General features: G+C 27.9%; 2 protein-coding genes across 2 annotated transcripts; one reads left to right on the forward strand and one right to left on the reverse strand.

Annotated features, from left to right (window-relative positions):
- Positions 1 to 7,646: 7,646 nt before the first annotated feature.
- On the reverse strand, positions 7,647 to 10,949 carry LOC148550138 (uncharacterized). The gene is made up of 4 exons (XM_088493407.1): positions 10,349 to 10,949; positions 9,238 to 10,230; positions 8,974 to 9,146; positions 7,647 to 7,853 (listed from the first exon to the last, which is right to left on the reverse strand). Exons 1-4 carry the CDS (start codon positions 10,947 to 10,949, stop codon positions 7,647 to 7,649), a joined length of 1,974 nt encoding a protein of 657 aa, XP_088349533.1.
- Positions 10,950 to 17,581: 6,632 nt separating this feature from the next.
- LOC107608537 (heavy metal-associated isoprenylated plant protein 46) lies at positions 17,582 to 18,305 on the forward strand. The gene is made up of 3 exons (XM_016310308.3): positions 17,582 to 17,648; positions 17,775 to 17,853; positions 18,000 to 18,305. Exons 1-3 carry the CDS (start codon positions 17,643 to 17,645, stop codon positions 18,140 to 18,142), a joined length of 228 nt encoding a protein of 75 aa, XP_016165794.1. The 5' UTR covers positions 17,582 to 17,642; the 3' UTR covers positions 18,143 to 18,305.
- Positions 18,306 to 18,354: the final 49 nt, after the last annotated feature.

An 18,354-nucleotide genomic window follows, 5' to 3' on the forward strand; every position in this document is an offset into this window, starting at 1 on the left:
CACACATCGTTGCTAAGAAAGTCCCAGAACTCTTTGTAGAAAATTGCTTGAAATCCATCTGGCCCTGGGGCTTTAAACGAACTCATGGTCATCACAGCTCTTTTAACCTCTTCAGATGTCACCGGTTTCATTAACTTTTGACAAGTCTCAGTACTAAGAGACGGACAAGGAAAAGGCCCCATGGCGTCCAGGTCAATATCCTCCCTTATAGAAGTTTGGTTAAGGTTTGAAAACAAGTTACAATGGAAAATTGGAAACTAAAAAAATTTAAGCTAAGTGATGATTTTACCAATTTGATCTCAAGTGTCAAACATTAAATACTATAAAAAATCATTCTAAACTCATATTTTTTACTTTTTGTAGTTTTATCACTTAAAAACAACTTTTTTCATACATTTCAAACGCAGATTATTAAAAAAAAAAAACATAAATTAAATTACCACATAATCGGTTATTTTAAAAAACAATTATACAAATAAGAACTATTGAAATAAATTTAATTTAAAAACATATCCTAAAAAATTAAAGACTGATTTTGTAATTAAAATTTGTAAGAGATTAAAATATCTTACTAAAACTCTCTTTTAAAAAACTAATTTAGAGTATTAAAATTTATTTATTTATTTTTTGTTCAGAGGCCTAATATCATTTTTTTTTGGACAGGGGCCTAACATCATTTTTCATTCTCATAGATATGAAATGGTTATGGGCCTTACCCAGCAAAAGATCAGTACCCCCAGATCCATACCTACAATGGACAAACGAAAGAATAATAAAAAAAACCACCACCAAAAGCTTAAAATAAAATTTATGCAAAAAAAAAAAAAAAAAAAAAAAAAAAAAAAACCTAAAACCTCAAGGAGAAAGTAGTTTTCCCACATCCAATTTTCAGAAAAATATTTACAAATCAATCGTTAAATAAAAAAGAAAAAATAGAAAAGAGAACCCAAACAATAATTATATATTCTTTATAAAAAAATAATAAACAGTGATCCATCAAATATTAATTATTGTAAGTACTAATAATGGAAAATAAATTTCAAAGTGTTAGTTGAGAGATGGAAATAATTTTATTTCAACTAATATATTATAATGACATGAAATACTCGTTTAATTCGTTGAGTTTGGAAAGGAATTGGCTCGTATAATTTGTTGTATTTTTTATTTGTGATTTTTTTAAAATATTTCTAACGTTTAATTTCATTCCATTTTTTTTTTTAACGTTTTTGATTCATTTAATTTTGTCTTTAATGTTTTTTATTTATGTCAAAATTATTTTTGAATGCTTTCGATTTTATCTCTAATATTTTAAATAGAGTTAACATTTAAGGATAACTTTAATACAAATTAAAAATATTAAAGACAAAATCAAATAAAATTAAACTCTAAAAATATTTAAAAAAAATTACGAATATTAAGAACAAAAAATCTATTTTTTTTTATTTAACAAAAAGGAAAATAAAGTAAACATGAGAAAGAGCATGAAATCTTCGAGAATAATGGACAGCACCCTGTGACATTTTCAAATTTCAATCCTGTATGTAAGAAAATTGTTTCCACTTCTGTATGATTATCTACTATTATTTTCAAATACAGCAACCTTCCCTTATCATTATTTTTGGACTTTGGTTTCATAATTTTTTTATCATAGTCAAATAAATAGTTTATCAATCTGGTCAGGTGAACAATATAAAATACAAACACTATGAATAATAGACCATATTTTAGATTTATTAACTATTTAATTTCACTTTTTTTTTTAAATTTACTAATTTTATCTAATTTTACTTTGATCTAATTACACTCCCTTCTAACTTAAACATTCTTTTTACCGCAATTAACTCTCTGTCACCTGCTGGGGCACGCAACCCCCTTGCCAACGAGGAAGCTCCCCAAATTATTCTTCTAAAAAGGACAAATCCCAAAATATATTTTCATAATGGGATCAATGAGTAATTGTTATACATAATTTGAATGGAAAGATGACCAATTAATTCAGAAAAAAATAATAAAAAATTATTTTAATTTTTAAATATAAAAATTAATTTTTAATTTGTCAATATTAATAATATTTTTTATTATTATAAAAATATTTTTTAAATTTCATTTTTTGAAGGATTTAAAGTTAAGATTCAGAGTTTAAAATTTAAGATAAAAGAATAAATTTAAAAAAAATTAACTAAAAATAATTGATTTTTTAGTTTGTCTCATTTTTTATTTTGTTATTAGTTTGTTCTATTAATATAATATCACATTAGCATTTAAAATTTATCATAAGTATTTAACAAAACAAATTAAAGGTAAAAATTAAAATAAAGACCTTTTAAATTTTATTAAAGAAAAAATTTATGAGAACCAAAATAAAATAAAATAAAAGCATTTCTACCGATCAAAAACTTATTTATGCATTTTTAAACCCGTTGTATTATCCTATATACTTCTATTGGGCTGGCGTTTGTTTATCGAAACAGGATACTGAGACACGAGTTGCTGCATGCATAAGACGAGATTCGAACCTCCAACACTTATTTAAATAGACGAGTAAACTGACCACTCGACCAACCCAAATTGATTACTTTTAGATGAATTATTATGCACATGATTTGAATTATTGTGTTATTTCATGAAGATGCATGATAACTACGTGTGTAATACTTTGATTATTCTTGTTCTAGATAAATTAAACTACTATTTTAATTTTTAACGTTTGGATCAAATTTTAATTTAGTCTCTAATATTTTAAACATTTATTTTAATTTTAAAAAATTTCAAACGAATTTAATATTGTTCTACTATTAAATATAACTTGAATAATTAACAAAAAAGTTTTTATATTAGTGATTATTGGTTTATTTACATACTAAAATTGAAAATTAAATGTTATATTAACGGTTAAATATGTTAATCGTTCGAATCAAATTTAATATAAGATCAGATAATATTAAACTTATTTAAAAATTTTTAAATTTTACTAGATTAAAACAAAAAACACATTTAATTTTCTAAGACCAAAATCTTGTTTCACACAAATATAAAAAAAAGTAGCCAAGGTAGAGAAAATTAATTGGAGTTGTTTCTAAATTTAGACACATGTGACTCAAACATTGAATTGTGAGTTCAATTATAATTTATTTGGTATCTTTTAATAGATATATTATAGAATAAATTATCGTTCATGAGTATTTAGAATGTTTGTAAATCAATTCATGTAAAAACAAAATTGACATTGTATTCGTAAAAAATAAATTTTATTGAATAAAATTATACAAACACTTAAATGTTATTTAAAATTTTTAAATTACCCTTCCTAACTTAATCTAATTTCAAACTTTCATTCCTCGATTTTTTACCACCATCGTATCCCACTAACAGCCACCATCATCTCACCTAGGGGGTGCATGGTCCGGTCCGACTCGAAGATCCGGCTCGCTTTCGAACACTTTTTGGGTTAATTTGGTGTGATTTCATCGGGTCTAAGGTCGGGTATTGGTCTCAAAAATAGACCCGGTTATTATTTCGGGTCGGACATAGTCCATGACTCGGGTCACCCGAAATCGGCCCGGTGGCTCAGTCATCATACACAATTAATATTTTGTATTATTAGTGATGGATTATGGCTATTATTATGTAAAATTTAAGTATTGTAAACCTTAATATTTTGTATTACTAGTCATTATATATAAGACTATAAGTTAATGTTTTATATTTAAAATGCATAAGATTTTAGACTAATGTATAATTTTGTGTTATTTGTATTGATTTAAATATTTGGTGTTATTAGGCAATATTAGTATTGATTATGGTTATGCTTTAATTTTAGAGAAGAGTTGGTTCTTATTATATTTTTCTAAGTGAATTTTACCATGTCAAATAATAGTTGGAGTTTAAAAAATTTGGATATTTTTACATGCTAACTTACAAGAAGGTATCAAGGTAATATAATGTTAACGGTCCGGTTTTCATCCGATTTTTACCCGGTATAATTGTGGCCCAAAAGTTTATAAGTTTCATCGGGTTTATGGTCGGGTTCGGGTCTAAAATAGACCCGGTATATATTTCGGATCGGGTATGGGTCACATCAAACCCGGTTTCACCCGACCCATGCACACCCCTAAATTCTCACCTCTTTCCGACCTCACATGCAGTCACAACCACCTCCCCTCTCCCTAAAAGCTGATGGAAAGAGCTCAGAAAAGTGTTTGCCTACATACCAATTAACGGAATAACCAACTAAGGTAGCACTATAATTAGGGTTGGCAATGAGTAGGATATGATAGAATTTGAATTTAATTCTAACTCTATCTGCAAGTTAAAATTTTTATATAAACTCAATCTTATTCTACCCGCAGATTGAGAATATCTCAACCCATCCTAACCCTATTCGCGAGTTAAGAATTTTATATAAACTCAACCATATCTTATCCGTGGGTTGAGAATATCTCAATCCTAACCATACCTGTGAGTACTCGATCTTATCCGCGGGCTACTAAAAAGATGCAACATTATTATTATATAATTCGATGATAATTTAAAATATAACTGAATTTTATGTAAAAAAAAATTGTACTAAATTATCGATTAATGATCTTTTTCAGTGGAAAAATTTTTTGCATTTAGTGAAAGGTTTTTTATTCAACATCTACTTAAAATACATTTTTATATAAATATATAACATACATATATATGGTGCGAATTGGTATGGTAGGATTATATATATTTTTATATAAGTATTAATATACATATATAGCGTGCGGATTGGTGGATAGGATAGGGTTGAAACTCAACCCGCTCCCTACTCTATTTACTACGGATAAGGTTGGCAACTCTATCCGACTCGATGGTATCTACGAACAAGGTGCACATTGCCACCATGTTTATAGCGCAAAAGTTGATACTCTTTTTATAAATTTAAATTTTTAAGTGAAGTAATTTTATTACAAAATGACAGCTTAAAGCTGTTCAAGAGGCTGTCCTGAAGAAAAAAAAAGATTGAAAAGAAGAAAAAAAAAAGGATATTCCAAAAAAAAAAAAAAAAAAACTTCTCTTTTAAAAAATTTGAACTCTTCAGCTCGGTTTCTTCCACTTTCTTAAATAGTTAAATCCTTACCCAGCTTCCCTACTCTTTAGCTTGTTACTATACTTCCACAATCTCAATTTTTTTTTTTTTCTTTTTTGAATCTATTGAGCTTAGGCGTAGAATTATTAGAAATTAATGCATTGTAGATTATATTCATAAAATTTTATATTATTATAAAATCATTTGAAATACTCTTTTCATAAATTAAAATTGACGCTTATAGAAATATTGAAAAGTACACTATGAGTATGAGTTTTGGAATATAATCTTGTTGATGTTTAAATTTTATAAAATCATTACAAATAATAGTGACAATATATAGATTATTGTAATTTAATGGCAGGTTGGATTAATAAAAATTATTTTCTATAAAGAAAACAAAATTGTGTAAATTTACTTAGAATTACCACATGATAATACCATTGAATTTGAACTCCAACTCATATTTATTTTATTGTAACTCATCATTTAGTAAATGATGTAAAAAAATACATAATATATTGATACAGTAATTGATCAACATTGTGATGAAACTCAAGAGCACAAAAAAAGGACTTATTGTAACATTATTTTATTTGAAGTATATGATGCATGTAAAAAATAAATAAAATAAGATCATTTGTTTTAAGATTTTATTATTTTCATACAATTAAGAGTTTTAAGATTTTTTTTGTATAAATTATATACATATATAATAATAAGATAATTTATTTAACTTTTTTTGTAATAAAAACCATTATATTATTGGTTTTATCTTTATATATTGTATCTTCTATTGAAACTATATAGAATTTATTTTCATCTCAATTTATTTTCCTTATTAGTTTTTTCTTCCCTTTTTTTGTACAGTCAATTTAGGTGTTTCCACTTCTGTATGATTATCTACTAGACTCCAATGCTTTATTATTTTCAAATACAACCACCTTCCCTTATCATTATCTTTGGACTTTAATTTGGTTTCATAATTTTTTATCATAGTCAAATAAATAGTTTATCAATCCCTTTAGGTAGCCAATGAGAGATATAAAAAAACGTAAACAATAAACTATATTTCAGGTTCATTAATTATTTAATTTTATTTTCATTCTAAATTCATTATTTTTACTTAATTTCTAAGAAGGACAGCTCCCAAAATATATTATCATAATGGGATCAATAAGTAATAATTACACTTGATTTGAATGGAAAGATGACTAATTAATTAAGAAAAAAAAGTAATAAAAAATTATTTTGATCTTTAATATTTGGGTCAAATCTTAATTTAGTTTTTAATGTTTTAAATATGGAGAATACTCCTATAAAGACGCGTAAAACGTCTTTTTATAAAGACACTTATGTGTCACATTATTATTAGACGTATTAATGAACTGGTTATTTCTGAATTTCTTAACAAACTATAATAAAATCGATTTTTTTATCACAATAAATCCAATTGTTATCAGATCCGGTTGAATTGACCAATTTACATAACCCACTAGATCATGTGTTTTTTTTTTGTTTTTTTGTTTAACAAAAGTCAGAGATATATTTGTCTTTTTATCAAAAATTTAAACATGATTTGGTTTAAATTGTGTAAATCGAGCCGATTAAATTGGGTCTAATAATTATAATGCGGATAATTAAGTTTATTATTGTTGCTATAATAAATAAATTTTATTCTGGTTTATTAAAAAATAAATTATTAATCGATTTAATAAAGATGTCTAACAATATCATGACACATATAAACATCTTTAAAAAGGAGACATTTTTAGTGTCTTTGTCGAAGTAGCCTCCTTTAAATATTTTATTTTAGTTTTAAAAATTTTTAAATGGATTTAATATTGTATCGATCCCATAATTAAATTTGATTTGAACCATTAGTATATTTAACCGTCAATATAATATTTAGTTTTAATACATAAATAAAATTAATCTGCCAATAATTATTAGTGTAAAATATTTTTTGTTAATTATTTGAGTCAAATTTAATGATAGAATAATATTAAATTTATTTAAAAAATTTTAAAATTAAAATAGATATTTAAAATATTAGAGATAAAATTAAAATTTTATCTAAACATTAAAATTGAAATAATAGTTTAATTTATCCAGAATAAGAATAATCAAAGTATTACACATGCAGTTACCATACATCTTCATGAAATAACACAATAATTCAAATCACGTGCAAGTAGAAAATTTTGGATACACCGAATTATATCAAAGTTTCAATTATTATGGAATAAGTTGTGTAATATTAACTTATTACTAAAGAAATCGGTGTTTCTAATAACCTTATTCTCCAAAATTCCTGGGCATAATAGAGTTTAATTTATTCAAAATCAACCATTGTGGGATTTTGAGGGGCATTAACCAAGCAAGGCATCAATCGAAGTGTATAGGATAATACAATGGATGAGAGGATTTTTTATTTCATTATTGATGAAGAGAGTGATATTTACAATAATATTAGAGAAAATGGTGTTTAACAGAGGTATGGGGGCGCGTTCTTTGGGAAGCACAATACGCAAAGTGCGTATTCCCCTACAATACGCAAAACCCGTATTGCATGCATGATCGACACGCGTCAAAGAACTGCAAGCCCGTGAATAAGGTGATGTTTGACCGTCTCTCTCTCGTCAATGTACACAAGCGTCCCCAGTTTGCAAACATTTTCAGAGACAACCACAGTTTCAAACGTTCCTTTCCTTCCACTCTTTAATACTTCTTCAGTTCTATCTTTCCATGTTTCCTCCTGCACAGACTTCGTCTTCATTTGCCAAATTTGTTGTTTCTTCAAATTTTAACAAGTAAGTTATTTAAATATTATTAATATAATTAGTAGATTAACTGTGTGTTTTTTTTATTTGAAATAGAGATAATGTGATAATAATATATATAGTTGTTATTTAAATTAAATAGTATTTATTTATTAGTAGTTAAAAAAATATATAAATAAAAATTATACCTTTATTATATATTTAGATGAATGATGATGATATTAATTAGTAATTAGTGCTAATTAAATATATTTTAAATTTAAATATAATATTTTAGTTAGGCTATTTAAATCAGAAAATAAAATATAATTGTGAATTTAATTTATATGTTAGAAAGTTTAAATTTAAATAAATATTTAAATATGTTTCAGTTTTAATTTTATATTGATATTTGAATTTAAATATATTTTGAATTTATGTATATAAGTAAATTTGACGTTACTATATTTTAGCTTTGTTTATAAAATTAAATTTAAATTTAAACATATGTAAATATATATTTATAATTTAAATTTAAATATATTTTAAATTTAAATATGTATTTAAATTTGACTTTAAGTTTACGTTGGTTTTGATTATAAATTTAAATTTGAATTTGAATATATTTGAAATTTAAATCTATATTTAAATCTACCTTAAAATCTGACTTTAAATATATTTTGGTTTTAATTAAATATTTAAATTTAAATTTGAATAAAATTTAAAAGTATGAAAATACATATTTATAATTTCAAATTATATATTTTTTGAAATAAAATACAGTCCAGAAAATGTCGTTAATTACATTTTGGTTGATTTTCGGTATTTATTTAAAATTGAGTAAATATATATTAATAATTTAAATTTAAATATAAATTAAACATGTTTCGAATTTAACTATATATCTAACTTTGAATTTGAATATATTTATAGTCATAATATATATTTAAAATTGAAAATATTTTTAATTGTTAATTTAATATGTATTTAAATATATATTTAAGTTTGATTTAAAATATTTTTTAATTTAAATATATTTTAAATATGTTAAAGATATTTGATATTTTTTATAAATATCTAAATATAATAAATTTAAATAAGAGTTAATTTTTTAAATTCAAATTTAATTTAAATATGAATATTTAAATTCAGTACTCCGTTGATGCACTCCACTAGGTTTGTGGTCATATGACCCCAACGATATCCATTATCAAATGCCAAAGCAAATTGCTGTCGTGGGATTCGATTAAGCCATCGCGTGTAAGCCTCACCACGTTCACGCAATCTTGCATACTGCACATTAAATTCACGCACAGTCCTACAATAGCCTGTAAATAACCAACAAAACAAAATCAATAAAATGGATGCTATATGCCTTGTAAAAACAAATACGACTTAATTTCACAATAATCTACATACCCATATTGACTATCAGCTTCTGTAAATACGGTGCCTTGAAATTCCTCAAAAAGTTAGATGATATGTGCCTAACACAAAACATTCGGATAGCTCTTGGAGGTTCCCATGATCCATTACTACGAGCTATTGCTGAGGTAATAGAGTCGTGACGATCAGAGATAAGCCCAACACCATCTCGAGTCACCACATGTGTGCGTAAATGAGTAAGAAAGAAGTGCCATGCATCAGAAGTCTCACCCTCAACAACGGCAAATACAAGAGGCACAATATTGCCATTGTCATCCTGAGAAACTGCAACTAGTAGAGCTCCTTTATATTTCCCGTACAGATGTGTCCCATCCACCTGTACGATTGGCTTGCAGCTCCTAAATGCTCTGATGCAAGGATAAAAGCTCCAAAATACCCGCGTCAGTATCCTTACCTCATGGACTACCTCATCCCCTTGGTATGCTGGTGCATTTTCAATCTCGACTGCTGCTGATGGATCTTTTTGTACCATTGCTTCAAACCACGACGGCAAAGCTTCATAAGAAGCTTCCCAACCACAAAAAAAGTTTGCAATTGCCTTTTGCTTCGCGAGCCATGTTTTGCAGTAACTTGTCGTATAATTGAATTTTGACTGCACTTCAGCAATTATTGATTTCACTTTCAAAGATGGATCAGCTTCAACCAATGGCTTTATCACCTCTGCAATCATGTCTGAATTTAGCTTGGCATGATCTTGAGAAATTCTAGTTCTAGTGCATGTGTGACTACCATTGTATCGCCTTACAACCCAACAAAACTTTCTCTTAATAAGACTAGCTCTAATAAGCCAATCGCAACTTGTTCCGTATTGTACACACTTAGCATAAAAAGTCGTTGGCTCAGATTCACACACCTGGTAATCCACTCCCCTGCGAATGGTATAATCTTTAATTGCTGCAATAACAGTCTCTCTAGAACTGAATTCCATGCCAACAACAAATTCACCGTCCGAAACAACAACAGGATCTACAGCAATAACAACAACAAATAATTCTAACTATTGCTTTACAATTCAATAATAATAATAATAATAATAATAATAATAATAATAATAATAATAATAATAATAATAATAACTGCTTACTTGAATTGATATATTCAGGAAATTTTGGTGCATTCATAGCGTCTACATCCAAGGCGTGCATGAAAGAAGGTTCTCTAGATGGATATTGGCTCGCCAGTGCATTTGGCACATCTGCTACGTTAGACTCAACTATTATATCATCTTCACCCACTTCTTCAGTTGGACCAACAATATGGTAGGTGCCCTCAAATTCCTCTTCGCTTTCACTGTTATAAACAGTCCAGTCGATGTTAGCCTCCGGTAAATCAACCTCAACTAATTTTTCAAACTCAACATACAATTCGAGAATAGACACTTGTGCCCGTGTTTGTTGGTAGATCGAAAACATTCCTTGCATACTTCCTTCGTCAACCACATTCATCATTTGAAACTGAACGAAACCACCGAACACTAAAACAGGCTGTCTATAAAAAATATTAACGACTCTCTTTAATACTTGATTATCACCACATTGACAAAGTATGCTCTTAAATTCCTCGTATGTTATTGCAAAAGGAATAACAATATCACGTGGATTCTCACAAACAAAACTCACACCCTCAGATGTTTGGGGAAAGATTTGACCATTATAATACATTTTCAAACTAATACCTCTCTCCATTTTTATACTTTTACATTCTCAAAAAAATAAAACACTCTCACACTCAATCAACCTAATACCATTCCTCCTTTTATAGTACCTCAATTATAATTTTTTATTTACGAAAATACAATACGCAATTTGCGGATTAACAATACGCAATTTGTGTTTATGCAATTCGCAGTCTGTGGATTGACAATACGCAGTCTGTGTATTGACAATACGCAGACTGTGTATTGTCCCTTTAATATTAAAAAACACAATACGCAGACTGTGTATTGTTCCTTAAATATTATAAAATTACAATCCGCCCTTTGCGTATTGTCCTCATGGCTGTGGCAGACAGAATCTGCTCCTGACAATTCGCAGAGTGCGAATTCTCCCGCCGTCATAGTTTTGCAAAACACCCACACTTCCAATATTGAGGCATTACACCAGATTTTTTACAATAACAAAAAAAAATGAACCTGGATGAGAAGCTTCAATGACATTTTCGAAAAGCTCGTAACTCTTTTTTTTTTTAAATAAAAAAGCTTAAATAAGTTTTTGATTCGTAGAAATGTTTTTATTTTATTTTATTTTGGTTCTCATAATTTTTTTTTATTTTAATATAATAAAATTTAAAAAGTTTTTATTTTAATTTCTATCTTTAATTTGTTCTGTTAATTATTAAATACTGATATGATAAATTTTAAATGCTAATATGATATTATATTAACATTTAATAAAACAAACTAATAGCAAAATAAAAAATAAACAAACTAAAAAATCAATTATTTTTAGTTAATTTTTTTAAAAATTTATTCTTTTATTTTAAATTTTAAGCTCTAGATCTTAACTTTAAATCCTTCATAAAATGAATTTTAAAAAATATTTTTATAATAATAAAAAATATTATTAATATTGACAAATTAAAAATTAATTTTTTATATTTATTTAAATAAAATATAGGCCTTTTAAATTTTACTAGATTAAAACAAAAAAACACATAATTTTCTAAGACCAAAATCTTATTTCACAAAAAAATGTAGTCAGGAAAGAGAAAATTAATTGGAGTTGTTTCTAAATTTAGACACGTGACTCAAACGCTTTTTAGCCTAATAATCTAGTCTCACATCTTTCCGACGTCACATGCAGTCACAACCAAAGTAGTTCAATAGTTACGAGTGACAATGAGTAGGGTAGAATAGATTTTGGATCCAAATTCTAATTCTATCTGCGAATTGAAATTTTTATATAAATTCAATCTTATTTTATCTTAAAATTTTTGTATAAATTAAATCCTACTTTTTTTTTTCAGGTTGAGAATATTTCAATTTTGCCAATGAGTGATAGTTCAAATGGCATAGTCTCCCCATACTCAATTAAGAGGTTGCGGGTTCGAGTCTCTTATCTTTGGTAAAAAAAAAAAGAATATCTCAATTTTAACCCTACCTGCTCTTAATTCGTGTGTATCCGATCCTATCTGCAGGTTATCAAAAAAATACAATATTATTATATAACTTGATGATAATTTAAAATAGAACTGACTTTTATATATAAAAAAAATGTATTAAATTATCAATTAATGATCTTCTCTTAGTGGCTAAAGATTTTTTGTATTTAGTGAGAGGTCTTTAATTCAACATCCATTTAAAACGAATTTATATATATATAAATATAATTATGTGGAAATTCAGTTGCAGTCGACTTCACGCTGTAACAGCCCAGACCACCCGCTAGCACGATATTGTCCGCTTTAGCACACAAGGCTTCACAGTTTTGTTCTTTACGATAGGGATGATAGTCGAAACCCCCCACACTCACTCGTCAAGAAAGGGAGAGGTATCACACCCTTATAAGGCATGCTTCGTTTCCCTTAACTAAATGTGAAATCGACTGTAGCTGAGTTTTCACCTTTTCTTTTATCAATTTAAAAGTTTAAGTGAAGTAATTTGATCACAAAAGGACAGCTTAAAGCTGCTCAAGAGGCTTTCTTGAAGGGAAAAAAAATTGAAAAGAAGAAAAAAAATAAAAAGGATATCCCAAAGTAGAAAAAAAAAACCCCTCTCTTTTCGAAGATTTGAACTCTTCAACTCAGTTTCTTCCACTTCTTAAATCCTTACCCAGCTTCCCTACTCTTTAATTAGCTTGTTACTACTCCCACAATCTCAATCCTTTTTTTTTTTTGGATCTGTTGAGCTTAGACGTAGAATTATTAGAAATTATGCATTGTAGATTATATTCATAAAACTTTATATTATTATAAAATCATTTGAAATACTCTTTTCATAAATTAAAATTGACGCTTATAGAAATATTGAAAAGTACACTATACTATGAGTATGAGTTTTGGAATATAATGTTGTTGATGTTTAAATTTTATAAAATCATTACAAATAATAGTCACAATTCCATTAAGTGGTTTATAACAATGTTATGTACACACAAAAAAATCAATTACTAAATCAACTAATATATATTTGTGTATGAATGAATATATTATTTAAATTATTTTTAATATATATTTTTTATTATAACATTATTAACATATATTTTATATAAATAACTAATTTTTAGTATACGCTATGCATAGTTTATATAGAATTTTTCATATATATAATGCCAAATTCATCAATAAATCTATCGCTGCTAACAGTCAACATTAAATCTAACAATAAATTTGACGGTTACATATATATATATATATATATATATATATATATATATATATGGCAGATTTGTGTTAGTTATTTGTATATATTGATTACAAATAAGGTTTATAATAAGTATCATGAAAAGCTGCTCCTAATGCAAATTTTGTGTTGTCTTTAGAAATTATGTATAATAACACACCAAGTTTTGAATGATTCACTACTCAGCCTTTCCAATAATAATCAGTAATTATATATGAAAAAAGCATGTGTTAGAATTCATGACTTATTAACTAACGAATTTAAAAAAAAGTTTAGGTTAGAGTTTATTTTTATGACAAATTAGAATAATAATAATGATAGAAATTTAAAATAAAGGAGCATAAAATAATAAGATCACGTGACTTGTTCTTTATTTCTTACTCTTGGGCTTCGCTTCCTCATATAGTAGTTATATACACTATATATTAATAATTTATTATACAGTGTGAACATATAAGAAAGAGGAGTGCTACACATACAAGTCATTTTTGTTTACAAGTCTTACAAGTTGGGCTTAACACGCGCGTTACTGAACCATCTTCGCGTGTTTCATCTTCGTTTCCTTTTTTACGAAAAAGAAGAAGAAGAGACACAGAGAAAGAACAAGAAGAAGAAGAGGAAGAGGAAGCACGGAGAAATAAGAAGAAGAAAAAGAGGCACAAAAAAAAACGTGAAAACGGCGTGAATATAAATGACTTGTATGATTTGTATGGAAAAGCGTTCTCTCTTTGCCTTCGATCTCCTTCTGTTTTTTTTTTTTATTTTCATAGTTTCTGAAATCAAGCTTTGAAATTGTTTTGAAGATGATAGAACTTCAGAAATACACCCGAACGATTACAAAAATACACTCAAACGATTACAGAAATACATTCAAAGAATTACAGAAATACACCCAAATAGTTACAGAAATAAACCAAACGATTACAGAAATACACTTAAAGGATTATATAAATACACCAAAAGGATTTAAGAAATACATCCAATATAGGAGGAGACAATATATTTCTTTTTGAAATTTTTTAATGTTTTGCTGGTTAAGGATGAAGCACATGACAGAGACAATCTAAAAAAAAATATAGAAGAACACGAGAGAGAAAAATTACGAAAAAGAAAAAAAAGAGACACAAAGAAAGAAGAAAGCACAAAAAAAACATAAAACGATGTAAATATAAATGACTTATATGACTTGTATTAAAAATCACTTGTATACGGAGAATTACTCTATAAAAAATTCATCATTTTAAAGGTCAACCAAAACCCGTTGTAGTCATTTTAGTTTAAATGCTATATTATTTGTCATTAATAATACAAATATACCATCCAATAGCGAAGATTATTAAATCAATATAAAAACCCTGAATTAGGTCTTGTCATGGTTCAATTAAGTAAGTTTTATTTATAAAAATTTAAATATATGAAAAAGTATTATTTGATTGAAAAATATTTAATCTGTAATAATTTTGGAAGAAGAGAAAAATTGACAAATATATACAAGAAAGAATGTGAACATAATCTGATAAAGATCACACTATGCATGTTGTATGCTATTATTATAGTAATTATAAATGATTCGATGGTTAGCAACAATGCATGTGGCCAAATTATTAAACTAAAGTTTGACTTAGCAATACCTAAGCTCTAAGGAAACAACATACTTTAGCATCATCAATTGTTATGCAGTTTTTTTTTGTCTTATAAAAATCTTAAGCTAGCATATATTTTGATTACCAACTGCTCTATTATTATTATTATTATTATTATTATTATTATTATTATTATTATTATTACAGAATTAAGAGAATATATACATCTTTTTTACATTATATATCTTATTAATTATTATATATAGTTGTGACCTCTAATTTGAATGAATAATATAAATGTATAGAATTATTATATATAAGGTGAGAATGAGGGCTGCATGAGCATGGCTGCCAGAGTAACAGTTATCATGCATGCTTTCATGGCGTAAGAATCGGTTAATGATGACATCATCAATTCATTTAATATGAACTAAGCAACAACGTCACCCCAAAAAATAATGCAAAACCTTATCATTTTCTGATAATTTAAACAGAAAAATAATATTTTTGCATCACTTTTTTCATGTATCATTATATAAAAAAAATGCATATTTTTTTATTGGCTACAATATTTCTTAATTCAATAGATTATTAAAGATTAATTTTATGTAGATTTGAGTTTTATCTAACATTTTGTTGTTGGTTAATATATAAAGGGGTAAGTACGATTTTGGTTCCTAAAGTTTTGTGCTAGAATCGAAATTGTCCCTCTTCTAATTTTGGATTTAAAATCGTCCTTAACGTTTTTTTCGTATTAAAATCGTCCTTTTGATTTTTTTTGGACAAAAATACCCTCACTACTACCAACATAATTACTTCTTTTACCATCACCACCACCAACTGCCACTCCACCACCATTATCAACATCATCATCACCATCATCATCATCAACAACACCCACTACCACTCCACCACCACCAACGCCGCTGCCGTCCCCCTCCCCCCTTTCCCCTTCCCCCTCCCGCTTCCCCCCACCCCGCGTCCCCTCCCCCTCCTCGTCTCCCACGTCCCCTTCCCCTCCTCGTCTCCCCCTTCCCCCCACCCCCAAACAGAAACAGAAACAGAGAAACAGAAATTCAAGTAACAAATTAACAAATTCAAGTACAAAACCAAATCAACAGAGAAATACAAAGCCAAATCAGAAATTCAAAGCACAAAGAAGAGATCTGGTTCGAAGAAATTCAAATCAACAGAGGAGTATGCGTGAACGGCGGCGGTGAGCTCTAATTCGAGGAGATCCGAGATAGAAAAGAAGAGAAGGACAAGAGAGGGTCGCAGTTGATCTGGACAGAAGAGAGGCAGCGGCGGGACGGCGAGACTGCAGCGGCGGGACGGCGGCTTCCCTTCCCCCTTCATCGTCATCATCATCAGAGTTCTGGAGGAGGCGGCGGCGACGACGAGGTCACGACGGCGACGATGGAGGCTCCCCGGCGCCGTCCCCCTTCCCCTCCCCTCCCCTCCCCTCCCCCTTCGTATACCCTTTTCTTCTCCCCCCACAAACGCATTTTCTTCCCTCTCCCCCCAATACGCGTTTTCTTTTTTTTTTTTAATTTTATAATTTTTATTATTAAAATAGGAATAGGGGTAGTTTAGGAATAAAACAAAAAATTTTATTTAAAAGGACGATTTTAATACGAAAAAAAAAACTTTAAAGACTATTTTAAATCCAAAATTAGAAGAGGGACGATTTCAATTCTGGCACAAAACTTTAGGGACCAAAATCGTACTTACCCTATATATAAACTAGTAGAATTTAAACATTCAACACTTAATTAAACGAACAAATGAATTAATTATTTCACAAATTAAATTTAAATTAGTTAAAATGATCCGTATACAAGAACACTCTAGAATAACTCTTGAAGCTAAGCACTGCAACTTGAGATTTTCAAAGGAATTCTGTTATTACATAGGAAAGAATCTTATTAATTAAATATTAACTATGTCAAAAGGAATTCACTTGATAATTACGTGAATTACTTACTAACTACATGCTTTCTTTTTTTAAATGCATGGGTGTTTGACATTTCTATTTAGAGTGTACCAAATTGAAGGAATAGATTAAAATTTGTGGTATAACATTATTCATTTCTTTTATTATCAGTCACAGTGCATCATACACACATGTGAGCCAGTGATGAGTTGACTCAAATCACATTGACTTTTCACTTTCTTTCTTCTTTTTGAATAGAAAGTGAATGAATGTATATGCATGGTACATGAGAGAAGCGCGTTGAATCCATAAAATCTGGATCCTAATTAACGTTCCTTAAATTTGTTGAAGTCAAAATCATTTGTGAAATTATTAAGTACTGTACGTTTTTGCCAACAAGTTATTTAAATGCTTCTCTATATATAAGGGTACAATCATGCCTCATTCTTCTCATCTAATCAACAAGAATCTTGCCTCAATTATCATCATTTTATAACTTAGTTCAATCTTGAGGACATATAATATGAAGGTAATTAAGGGAATCTCTTAAATTAATTATCGTTTCATTGAATTTCTTTTTCTTTTTTTTCCCTACTATTTCAATTCTAGAAAAAATTTATCTTTTCATGATGAATATACATATAATGGTTTGCAGCAAAAGATTGTGATTGAGGTGCCATTAAACTGTACCAAATGCAAGAAGAAGGTCTTGACCATATGCACCACTGCAGAAGGTATCACATACAACACAATTCTTTTTTTTACTTATATATATGTTGTTTAATATAATATATATTTAAATTTCAATTATATATATAAATATAATCTTCATATAAAAATATTTTCAATTATTGAATATGTTGATCTGTATCATACATAGGTGTGACGGCAGTTAAGTTTATAAGAGATGGTAAAGATCGAGTGGAGATTATAGGAGAAGGAGTTGATGCAGCTGAAGTGACACAAGATTTGAGGAACAAGCTTAAGTTTGCTAAACTAGTTAATGTGTCCAAGCTTGATTAGACTCATGTATGTCTGGTATATTAGTATAATCTCAACTTCATTGCCAACCTTAATTAGTGGCTTCATTCTATATCTTATATTATTTTGTTCGTTTATGATATTTTCATCTTCTTCTTCCAATTGATATAGCCGTGAGCTTAGATTCTGAAGTGTGAAGTGTAATATTGTAACAACATGAAATGTAAATCGTCTAATGTTACGTTCATATATAT

The sequence above is a fragment of the Arachis ipaensis genome, chromosome B7 (genome assembly GCF_059453495.1).
Source record: "Arachis ipaensis isolate K30076 ecotype BB chromosome B7, ASM5945349v1, whole genome shotgun sequence".
Lineage (NCBI taxonomy): Eukaryota > Viridiplantae > Streptophyta > Magnoliopsida > Fabales > Fabaceae > Arachis > Arachis ipaensis.

Excerpts from the sequence above, each read along its gene's own strand:
- LOC148550138 (XM_088493407.1), bottom strand. The coding sequence starts at position 10,949 with ATGGAGAGAGGTATTAGTTTGAAAATGTATTATAATGGTCAAATCTTT. Across the intron at positions 9,147-9,237 it reads GAAGCTGATAGTCAATATGG|GCTATTGTAGGACTGTGCGT; the intron begins GTATGTAGATTA and ends GGTTATTTACAG. Across the intron at positions 7,854-8,973 it reads TAGTGGAGTGCATCAACGGA|AAACAACAAATTTGGCAAAT; the intron begins GTACTGAATTTA and ends TAAAATTTGAAG.
- LOC107608537 (XM_016310308.3), top strand. Across the intron at positions 17,854-17,999 it reads CATATGCACCACTGCAGAAG|GTGTGACGGCAGTTAAGTTT; the intron begins GTATCACATACA and ends TATCATACATAG.